This window comes from Lactuca sativa, chromosome 9, assembly GCF_002870075.4.
Source record: "Lactuca sativa cultivar Salinas chromosome 9, Lsat_Salinas_v11, whole genome shotgun sequence".
NCBI lineage: Eukaryota > Viridiplantae > Streptophyta > Magnoliopsida > Asterales > Asteraceae > Lactuca > Lactuca sativa.
Genome location: NC_056631.2, coordinates 213,848,020 through 213,858,291, shown reverse-complemented (window position 1 = coordinate 213,858,291; position 10,272 = coordinate 213,848,020). Strand labels below are relative to the sequence as shown.

Below are 10,272 nucleotides of genomic sequence, written 5' to 3'. Positions count from 1 at the left end.
CCCGCCCTCCTCGTGCCTAAAGCAAATGGGGCTTACCGAATGCGTATTGACAGTCGGGGGTGAATAAAATCACCATCAAATATCGATTTCCCATTCCGTGATTGGATGACCTCCTAGACCAACTCCATGGGTTATCGGTTTTCTCCAAAATTGATCTAAGGAACGAGTATCACCAAATTAGAATGCGACCATGTGACGAATGGAAAACGGCTTTCAAAACAAGAGACAAGTTGTACGAATGGATGGTCATGCCTTTTGGGTTGTCGAATGCACCAAGCACTTTTATGAGGTTAATGAATCACATTTTCAAACCACTCATCGGCCAGTGTGTTGTGGTCTATTTTGATGATATTTTGGTCTTCAGTCGGGAGATTTCTCATCACATGGACCACCTTCGCCAAGTTTTTAATATTTTTTCGGGCACAAAAGCTATATGCCAATGCAGAGAAATGTTGTTTCTTGGCCCCTGAAGTCTTGTTTTTGGGGTACCTGATCTCTAAAAAGGGAATTCGGATGGACGAGTACAAGGTGGCAGCGGTGATGTCATCGCCTGTTCCGACTACTGTTCATGAAGTGAGGAACTTTATGGGTTTAGCTTCATTTTATCGACAGTTCATTATAAATTTCAGTACAATAGCAGCCCCAATCATAGATTGTTTGAAAGGAAAATTGTTTTGTTGGACTCCCGAGGCCACAATAGCCTTTGCAGAGTTGAAATAGTGCATCACTAGTGCCCCGGTGTTGGCACTACCGACTTTTCAAAAGAATTTCCAATTCGAATGCAATGCCTCAGGCCTTGGAATTGGAGGCGTACTTAGCCAAGGAGGCCGAACCATTGCATTTTTCAGTGAGAAGTTGTGTGAAGCAAAACAGAAATATAGCACTTATGACAAGGAGTTCTATGTGATCATTCGGAGCTTGGAATTTTGGCGCCATTACTTGTTACATGCTAAATTTATTCTATTTTCGGATCATCAAGCTTTGAAGTTTATTCAAGGACAACATAAACTAAACCCCCGTCATGCCAAGTGGGTCGAGTTCTTGCAAGGATTTTCGTTTGTAATTAAACACAAGTCCGGGGTCTCGAACATGGTGGCTGACGCCTTAAGTCGTCGTCGTGGGTTGCTTACATCGCTTCAAGTATAGGTAGATGCATTTGAGCGGTTCGCTACCCTTTACCCCGATGATCCGTATTTTTCAAAACTATGGGTAGCATGTCAGGCAGGTCCTTCTCTCGGATACTAATTGCATGAAGGCTTCTTGTTTAAAGGAATACGTTTGTGTGTTCCTTAATGTTCGTTACGGGATGCCATCATTTTAAAGGGGCATCAAGGAGCCCTAGGTGGACATTTTGGCTGAGACAAGACGCTACAGCTTGTCAAAGAGTGGTTCTTTTGGCCGAAAATAAGCAAGGCTGTCACAAGAGTTGTGGAGCGATGTCGCGTGTGCTATATTTCAAAGACACATCTCTTTAACGCGAGATTATATATGCCCCTGCCTGTGTCTGAAGGATTGTGGGAGGATGTCAGTATCGACTTTGTTGTCGGCCTCCCAAGGACACAACGACAGAAAGACTCGGTCATGGTAGTGGTGGATCGATTTCGAAAATGAGTCATTTCATTCCATGTGCTAAGACTTATGATGTCAGCAAAATCGCACGGTTGTACTTTACTAAGATCGTTAGGCTGCATGGTGTGCCCAAGTCCCTCACTTCTTACCGCGATGTGAAGTTTGTTAGTCATTTTTGGCATACTTTGTGGAGGCGTTTGGGTTCGCGACTCAATTTTAGTAGCGTGCATCACCCACAAAGTGATGGACAGACCGAGGTTACAAATCGAAGTCTCGGAAATTTGTTGTATAGTCTTGTTGGGTCCAATTTGAAACAGTGGGACTTAGTTCTTCCCCAAGTTGAATTCGCCTATAATCGTTCTACGCACCGTTCCACCGGTATGAGTCTGTTTCTTATTGTATATGGCAGGAATCCGTTTACCCCATTGGATCTGGCGCCTTTGCCAGCAGCCGAGTACTTTAGTGTGGAGGGGGAGGATCGCTCGGCACAAATCAAACGTATCCACCAACAAGTCAAGGATCAGATCACCAATAATAACATCGTTTACCAGCGTCGTGCCAACTTGCAACGAAAGAAGGTGGTCTTTCAGGAGGGGAGATATGGTGTGGGTGCATCTCCGTAAGGAGCATTTTCCAGGAGGTCGGGCTAGAAAATTACAACCTAGTGCTGATGGACCATTTCGTGTGTTAAAACGAATCAATGATAATGTGTATAAGATCGATCTACCTAGCCATTATAACGTGTCCGCTACATTCAACGTGGCAGATTTATCGTCGTTCCTTCCAGAGTTGGACAATCCATTGGACTTGAGGTTGAGTCCTCTCGAAGACGGGGAGGATGATGCAGTGGGCCTGTATAGGCTTGGGCCAAATCAAGACAATGGTGGTGGTTCAGGTTAAAGGTGATTGGATCAAGTTGGAATCTTAAGTCTAGGTGATGTTTTAAGTTTTATCTAGTTGTTTAGTTAATTTATCTTTAGGGTTAGCTCCTATTTTGTAGGGGTCATTAGATTACATATAACTGTCATCATTATCAGAACTAATCAGTTTATAGTTTTTTTAAAAAAGGATTTGATCATGCACCAGTTAGGCATTAATAACATTTTCTTGCATGGAGATCTAGAAGAAGAAATCTATATGAAAATCCCTCAAGATTTTTCGAGAAGAGAGGAGACTTGATTTTTCTGATTAAGAAAATTATTGTACGAACTCAAACAAGTCTCACATAATTGGTATCAAAAATTCACCTCGACCTTACTAGGTATGGTTTTTAAGAAATCTTGTGTTGATCATTATTTGTTTATTTATAAACGTGAGAATGCTTACATACCAACACTTATCTATGTTGATAACATAATTATTCCGGGTAACAATGCTGACCAAATACAAGAAACCAAAAGCTATCTTAATTAACAAAATTCAACATTGAAGGTATTGAGGTTTTGAAATATTTTTTTGGTCATTGAGATTGCACGAACTTTTGTTGGTTTGGTTTTAATTCAACAAAAGTATACAATAGACATTCTTGAAGATAGATGGTTACAAGGATGTCTTCCAAGTTCTTTTCCTATGGAACAAAACTTGAAACTCGAACAAAGAAAAGAAAGTCTCAAAGTTGATGCAAGCCAGTATCGACGACTTGTTGGAAGGGTTTTCTTCCTTCAAGTCACTAGGTCGGATATTGCATATATACAGTAAAAATTATTAGCCATTTTGTTGCTGACCCTCGTCAAATCCACATGGATGCAAAACAGTTCATGTCCTTCGTTATGACACCTGGGCAAGGGATTTTCTTTCCTAAAGTGGGAGGTCTGAATTTTGTTACCTATTGCAATGTTGATTGGCTCCGATGTCCTTACACTAGATGGTCTAGAATTAGGTATTTACTTCTATTGGGAGGTGCTCCTATATCATGGAAAACAAAGAAACAATCGGTAGTCTCATGTTTCTCATCCGAAGCCGAGTACCGCACATGCACATACACATTATCTCTAATAATCTCGAATTACATATGTATTATTATTATTATTATTATTATTATTTCCACTTGTTATTTTTCACATCATACATCAATAAGTTGATAAAAGTCCAAGATATTATCAAGAAATCCATATTTAATAAGATGCCACATTATGTCTCAATGTATGTGGCCAATTCATTTATTCAAAGTTCAGATGAGTTGTCATTTTTTTTTCTCGTATGAACATCCGGACACATTCAAATTTGACAGAGAATAAGCGAAATTTCTATTGAAACACAATCAACAAAACGTTTCCCTCTAAATTAAACATACGAACTCAACAATATGAGAGTTATGCAACATAAATTATTTGATTGCATCCAAAAGTAAATGAAGAACCATTATTATTAGGAGAGAAGTTGTGACATCCCCATTTTCACGACCATAAAAGACCGGTTTTGTTTATGGTTTATAAAAATCAGATTACCTCTTTTAATAAAAATGTTGTGGAATTTGTTCCCAGAAAAACATGATAAATATGTTATCAAAGATTTCTAAGAAATGTATTTTTATTCAATTTTAAAACATTGGGATGTCATTCTCAATAAAGAAACATAATCATAAACAGAATTTACATTCATTTACACTAGTGATCTACATCTCTTTTAAATCCCTCAGTGTAAAGTAGCTTCATATCGACACCTGTGATACAAATAAGCTTGAGTGGGTCAGGTTGGGAAACCTGGTGAGTACATAGGGTTTTCAACCCACAATAATATAATTATTATGTTAAACATCAAACAATCAACCCAATTACCCATCCTCATTATCTTCTTTACTCTTAAGGATCTACCCTAAGATTCAGCTATTCCTCGTTCATTCATTTCTAAGGAGTATCCTAAGGAATCGGCACTAAGTTTTCATAGTCGTTAGGGTTTATCTCGTTTATTGACAGTATCGTTTTCGAGAGTCCACTCGCAATACTTGTCAATCGGTTTTTAGAGTACACCGGGTGAACACATTGTTCACAACACCTACAGGTTACGAGCCTGCTAGTGGTCCACTAGACTGTCTAGAATAGTCCGTGGTTGTCATCCATACTCTGCTAGATGACGGGACCATCGCTTTGGCTCATCGTTTTGGCTCATCGCTTCGCACCATATTTTATCACTCATATATCATCGCTCATCTTTCATCGCTCATCATTTATCTCATCTTTCATCGCTCATCATTTATCTCACCTCTAATCTACCCATGTTTTACCCAACACATTTTATAGATATAAATACATATACAGTTTAGATCATTTAAAACATGTATAAAACGTTTCATCCAGCATAGACAACAAGTATTCAGACAATATACACACATAGCACATAATTTATATAAAATACTTGATATCTATGTGTAAGATGAAAGTAACTATGCACTCACCTGCAAAGGTGGTGACTCGGTACTCGGACAACACTTCATTTACTTTAAAACAAATTTCCGTTGACAAAACCTAGTATCATTTCCACTAGAATTTAGTCTAATGTTCAACGAGACTAATTAATAGTCTAGCTATTATTACTATTATATAAGCGTTAAACAATACTCTTCACCCACTATGTACAGACAGGGTCCAGACATGAAACACCGGAGGGCATGATCATTTTGGCATATAGCACACTCTGAAATCCAACAACCTAGACGACCCTTCAAACGGGATTCCCCGTACCACAAGTGGTTAAAAAGATATTATAACGACACTTATATAACCCATAATAATAGCTCAAATAATTATTATAAGGTTCTAATAATGTTACTATATTTAAATAAAAGCTATATTAAAAATTAGGTAGGCATATCTTACCTATAAGGGGGTGGCTAGAAGCCGTGCTCTGCAGGCAGAACTTTCGAGCCGAAAGCTCTTCTTCTCGGAGCCATCGAGAGCTCCGGGGCTTTCTTCTAGCGCTAGGGGAGTTTTTTTTGGGAGCTTTAGAGAGAGTGTAGAGAGAAGAAAGAATCGGAAAGGTGTGAAGTAAATGAGAGTGGGAGAGGTTCTATTTATAGGTGAAATATGGCTGAACTTGGTGCCACATGTCACCATATGGTGGCAAGACTTGGGGAGAAAGCAATGGCCAAGATTGTGCCACGTCACCCATTTTCGCACAACACACTTCCGACTTCTAAATCCGTAATTTTCGCATACGAGCTCTGTTTTTTATGTTCTTTATATCTATGCGTAGGTAAAAATAAGATCTACAACTTTGCTTTTGACTCCGTCAGCTAATTCTCGACCGATCATAAATTTAACAATAGAAGGTGACTACACTGTTAAATGTCCGCGTAAAATTCATAACTTCTACATACAGACTCCGTTTTGATCTTTCTTTTTTTTCATTGAGTTCCTATTAATGAGATATTCAATTCTCATTTAGGTCGCATTGGCCAAAAACCGCTCGATCTAGAATTCGAGTTTTGGGTCGTGCACTGCTAGGCCAAATCTTAGAAAAATCATAACTTCCTCATACGAAGTCAGATTTGGGTGTTCTTTTTATGCACACTCTCGGTTTAACGTATACTATAACTTTTGTTTAGATCACTAAGGCCAAAAAGTCATTTATCGTAAATTCACTATTTACATCGCGTAGTGTCGTGCCGGTTTTGTCGCGAAACTTCGACGAGCCATAACTTCTTCGTTATAACTTGGATTTCGACATTCTTTATATGTACGGAACCCTTGTGACATATTCTACAACTTGTTTAAGATTACTCATTCTAAATAATCTTCCATCAAAAACTCATTTTTGATACTCATTGTCTCTAAATTGACTAGCCCGGATCTACGGGCGTTACAGAAGTTACTTAAGGCTTAGGTAGGTTCTAGGACCTACCTAAGGTTTTACATTTATATAGATTTTACATAGTAAATTTTTAAGGACCTACCTTAAAAAAATTTTAGGACCTATCTTAGAGCCTCTCGGATGAACATAACAGGAACAAACATGATCTATAATTTTTTATCAAGTCAAATGAGATGTTAGATACAGCATGAATCAAGAGGTCATTAAAAAGAGATAAAAAAACACATAGAAGAAACCAAATAATTAAAAACATAGAAAGAGATAAGAGAAATGTGTGATGGTGTTAGTGATTGAGAAGTCGAAGCATAGCTAAGGGAAAAGAAACAATACCTTTATGATTTTGACATGCATGATATTATCTTGATTATTTTTATGCTTGCACAACGGGTTATGTGTGTTGTTAACCAAAAAAATTTATGTTAGAGTTATTATTTTTGATTTTATGTGTTTTAACATTATAATTTTATTTTGTTTAATTTGGTTTTTCGTAATAGTGAAATACATATGGTTTTGATAACAATAAAACTTGCTAGTTTGCTATAGGTTTTGTTTGTACTCATTTTTCTTAGTTAGTTATGGAGATGCTTACATTTCATATATTGTTTGAAGGGTAATATACTATATATTAACATCTTGTTATGTCATGTTCAAGTCTTCTTCCATCCGGTCTTGTTGCATTCAGTTCTATCCTATGTATAATTGTAAGAAATTTTTATGTATAACTATCAGATATATGTTAAAATATTTAAAGGTATACATCCCGACTTGTCACGAAGTATTATTAATCCTTCCATTTTATCGAGTTCATGTAATTAAGGAACCATGTAATTTTCTGTTTTAGATGCGTCACTGATTATTATTTAACTTCAATACAAAAATTAAATTTCCCGTTATAATTTCATTCAAATACAAGCCTCCGTTGAGCTTATCCTAACATGCCTTTGTTCTCATCTCAATCAAATCGTATCTTTTGAACAATGGAAGAAAGTTCAAGTCTTTTTTGTTCAATGCTAGAGTTTGAAATTGTGTAGGTGAAAGGACTTTCTGGAGATAAGAAGTTGGAGATACTTGTGGACACGGATTTAAATGGTAATTATTTGAAAGAAGAAGTAGAAGAATTGATACACATAGCTCTATCATGTACACAAGTCAAACCAACCGAACGACCCAAGATGTCACAAGTTGTGAAAATGCTCGAACGTAACTGTTTAGTGGAAAGGTGGGCTGAGTGGCAGAAAGAGAAGATTTCGATGCAAGAGTTTAGCCACATACATATTCATTTCAATCCGGATTCAACTTATAACCCTAGCAATGATCACTTGTCTGGTCCTAGATGATCGAAGATCCATCTATCTTACTTTTTATAGAAAAAAATTATTATAGAAAAAAATTAAACAAATAAAGCCGACAGAGTGAAGCTTTTTCCACTTACGTCTAAACTTTTTACATATTTTCATTATTTTTTTTATTGTGACACCCCTCCTAAATATACTCCATGGATCTTTAATATTTATCCTTTATTTTTTTTCCCTTTCATTTTTTCAAATATGTTGCTATTTTCTTGAATATTTATGAAACAATCATTTATCCATATATCATTTCAAATAAGAAACAATTGATAACCTTAACAAAAAGTAGTACAATGAAAATATTACACTTTGTATGTTCTTTTTTTTTTTTTATATGAACCCTACAAATGAGACCCACAAATTTAAAAGAAATCAAAGGTAACATTGATAGATCGGGTACTAGAGGTATTGGCAATAAAGATTTGGATTGATTAACGTAATTATAATTTAGAAGATTGAAGTGCCGATTTTCAGCAGAACTAATCTTAATGATTTGATTTTAGATTCGATAGGTACTTTATGCTCTTTACGCTAAATAAACTGAATAATAAATAAAATTTGTAAGTGGAGATGATTTCTTTTGTGGACAATGCGTTTAACTGGTATCAATCGGTGCATCAATGACGTCCATTTCATAATAGGTGGGAAGAGAAGAAGATAATTTTTGTGAGACAATTCGGATCTTGTTCCATTGGATCATTAATCGAATAATTTTTACATCAACATAAACCCATGGAAGGGAGCAGATTGAAAGAAATGTATTGGATTCAAAGTCGGCAAGCCCAGTTTTATGGACTTAAAGACGCAAGGCCCAATGTGTATAGAAATTCGAACTATTGGTGAAAAACCTACATGATAGTTTAGGTGATTATCTGATTTAGTACTGCTATTAGAAGCATCCACAATGCATAGTTGACTAGAAGAGTGAATAAGACGACATGTCTAATTAGCATTCAATGAATTAAACCCTATCATTGTGAAACATCATGTTGTCGTCCAGTGGATATGTCGTCCGGTCGATATGGAGTTCAATGACCATTGAACTCCTCAATGGGAAAATAGAACATTTTCAATATTAAATATGTAATAAAGTATATTTTATAAATGAATTATATTAAACTTTATAGAATTTAATGTATTGTAGGAAAATGTTGATAGAGTTGTATGAAGAGTAGAATAATGATGTAGCAACTCATTAAATTCTAACAAGTTCAATACATTATGGATGCCTTATGAAAGGATTGTTGCGATGAGAAATTCGATCATGGGAAAAAACTATAAAAAATAAAGGGAGTGTTTTGAATGCTCAAAGTCCATAGGAATTTGAACAAGATGTGTAACCAAAATTGGAGTATTCTAAAGTCGAAGTTGAAGTAGTAGAAGTGGGACAAAACATCGAGTATGTTTAAATTCAATGAATGGATTCTTGAGAAAAATTAATTATTAAACAGTCAAATTAGTGGACATGAATTTGATGTTGTAATAGCTAACCTAGTTAAGCATAAAAGATCTTGCACAAGGTACAATTCATTGAACCCTAAGAATCTTTCTATCATCATGAGTTTTTCTAAAGATGACGAAAAAGAAACGATTGTACTGGATTTGGCTTCCTAAAATAGTTAAGAATTTGGATTGGGTTGAAATGATAAGCGCATTTTTGTATTAAAAAACCAATAAAAATAAAATCATAAATGAGTCAAGGGAGTTTTGTAATCAATTCGGGTCAGGAAAGTTAAAATGATAAGCTCACTTGGACACATGTCTCAAGTGGGTTTGAAAAAAGAGATGGTTGAAAGCGATTCAAGTTAGGAAAGTATAACTGAACAAATCCCAAATTTCCTATCAATGGAAGTAGTTCTCTGATGACCAGAAGTATTATCTTTTGATAAAGGACGTTTTAAATCCATTATAAGAGATAAAAGGTTCATTTAGGGACAAGGTGAAAGTTTGTTGTGGTTATTGATACACTTCAATGCAATATTAGAGTTTTAAAAAGTTTATACATGAGTAGTTTTTAGGTCAACTTGTCATTATAAACATATCTACTTGTACATTTGTAACCCTATAACAACGTAAATTTTTAAAACAATTTTTCATTTTTCAAACACAATAAAACTCATATAATATGCGCAATATCTCGTGTTTATCAAATCTCATCACAATAAAACATATCCCAGAATCTCAACAACATAATCTTCTGCCAGTGTGTATAAATCATGTCGGTGTCTTCCCGCAATCCTCGGTAGTACCAGAAACACATATCACATAACACGGTAAGCATAAATGCTTAGTGAGTTCCCCAAAATACCACATACAACACATAAGCCACTCGAGGCTATAGCTGGGTAAGACCCTCCGGTCAATGTATCTCAGTGGGACCCTCTAGTCCCATAGCTCGCTGGACCCTCCAGTCCGGTCTAGCTCGTTGGACCCTCTGGTCCGGTCTAAATCGTTGGACCCTCCGGTCCGGTCTGGTTGAGGACCCTATGGCCTCGTAAGTCGTTGGACCCTCTGGTCTAAAATCACATAGCATACATAAATCACA

At 36.2% G+C, this 10,272-nt stretch overlaps 1 protein-coding gene across 7 annotated transcripts in view; it reads left to right on the top strand.

Annotated features, from left to right (window-relative positions):
• The window catches only part of LOC111899014 (BRASSINOSTEROID INSENSITIVE 1-associated receptor kinase 1), a 41,360-nt gene extending 33,472 nt beyond the window's left edge, over positions 1-7,888 (top strand). For 5 of the 7 annotated variants that reach the window (XM_023894893.3, XM_042897894.2, XM_023894892.3 and 2 more), the window contains one exon: positions 7,410-7,886. In XM_023894893.3, coding sequence (XP_023750661.1) covers positions 7,410-7,715 — 306 coding nt within the window. In that variant the 3' untranslated portion in view covers positions 7,716-7,886. Of the gene's footprint in view, positions 1-7,409 lie in introns of all 7 variants that reach the window. The other 2 variants (XM_042897893.2, XM_023894894.3) reach the window with 2 other exon arrangements.
• Positions 7,889-10,272: the final 2,384 nt, after the last annotated feature.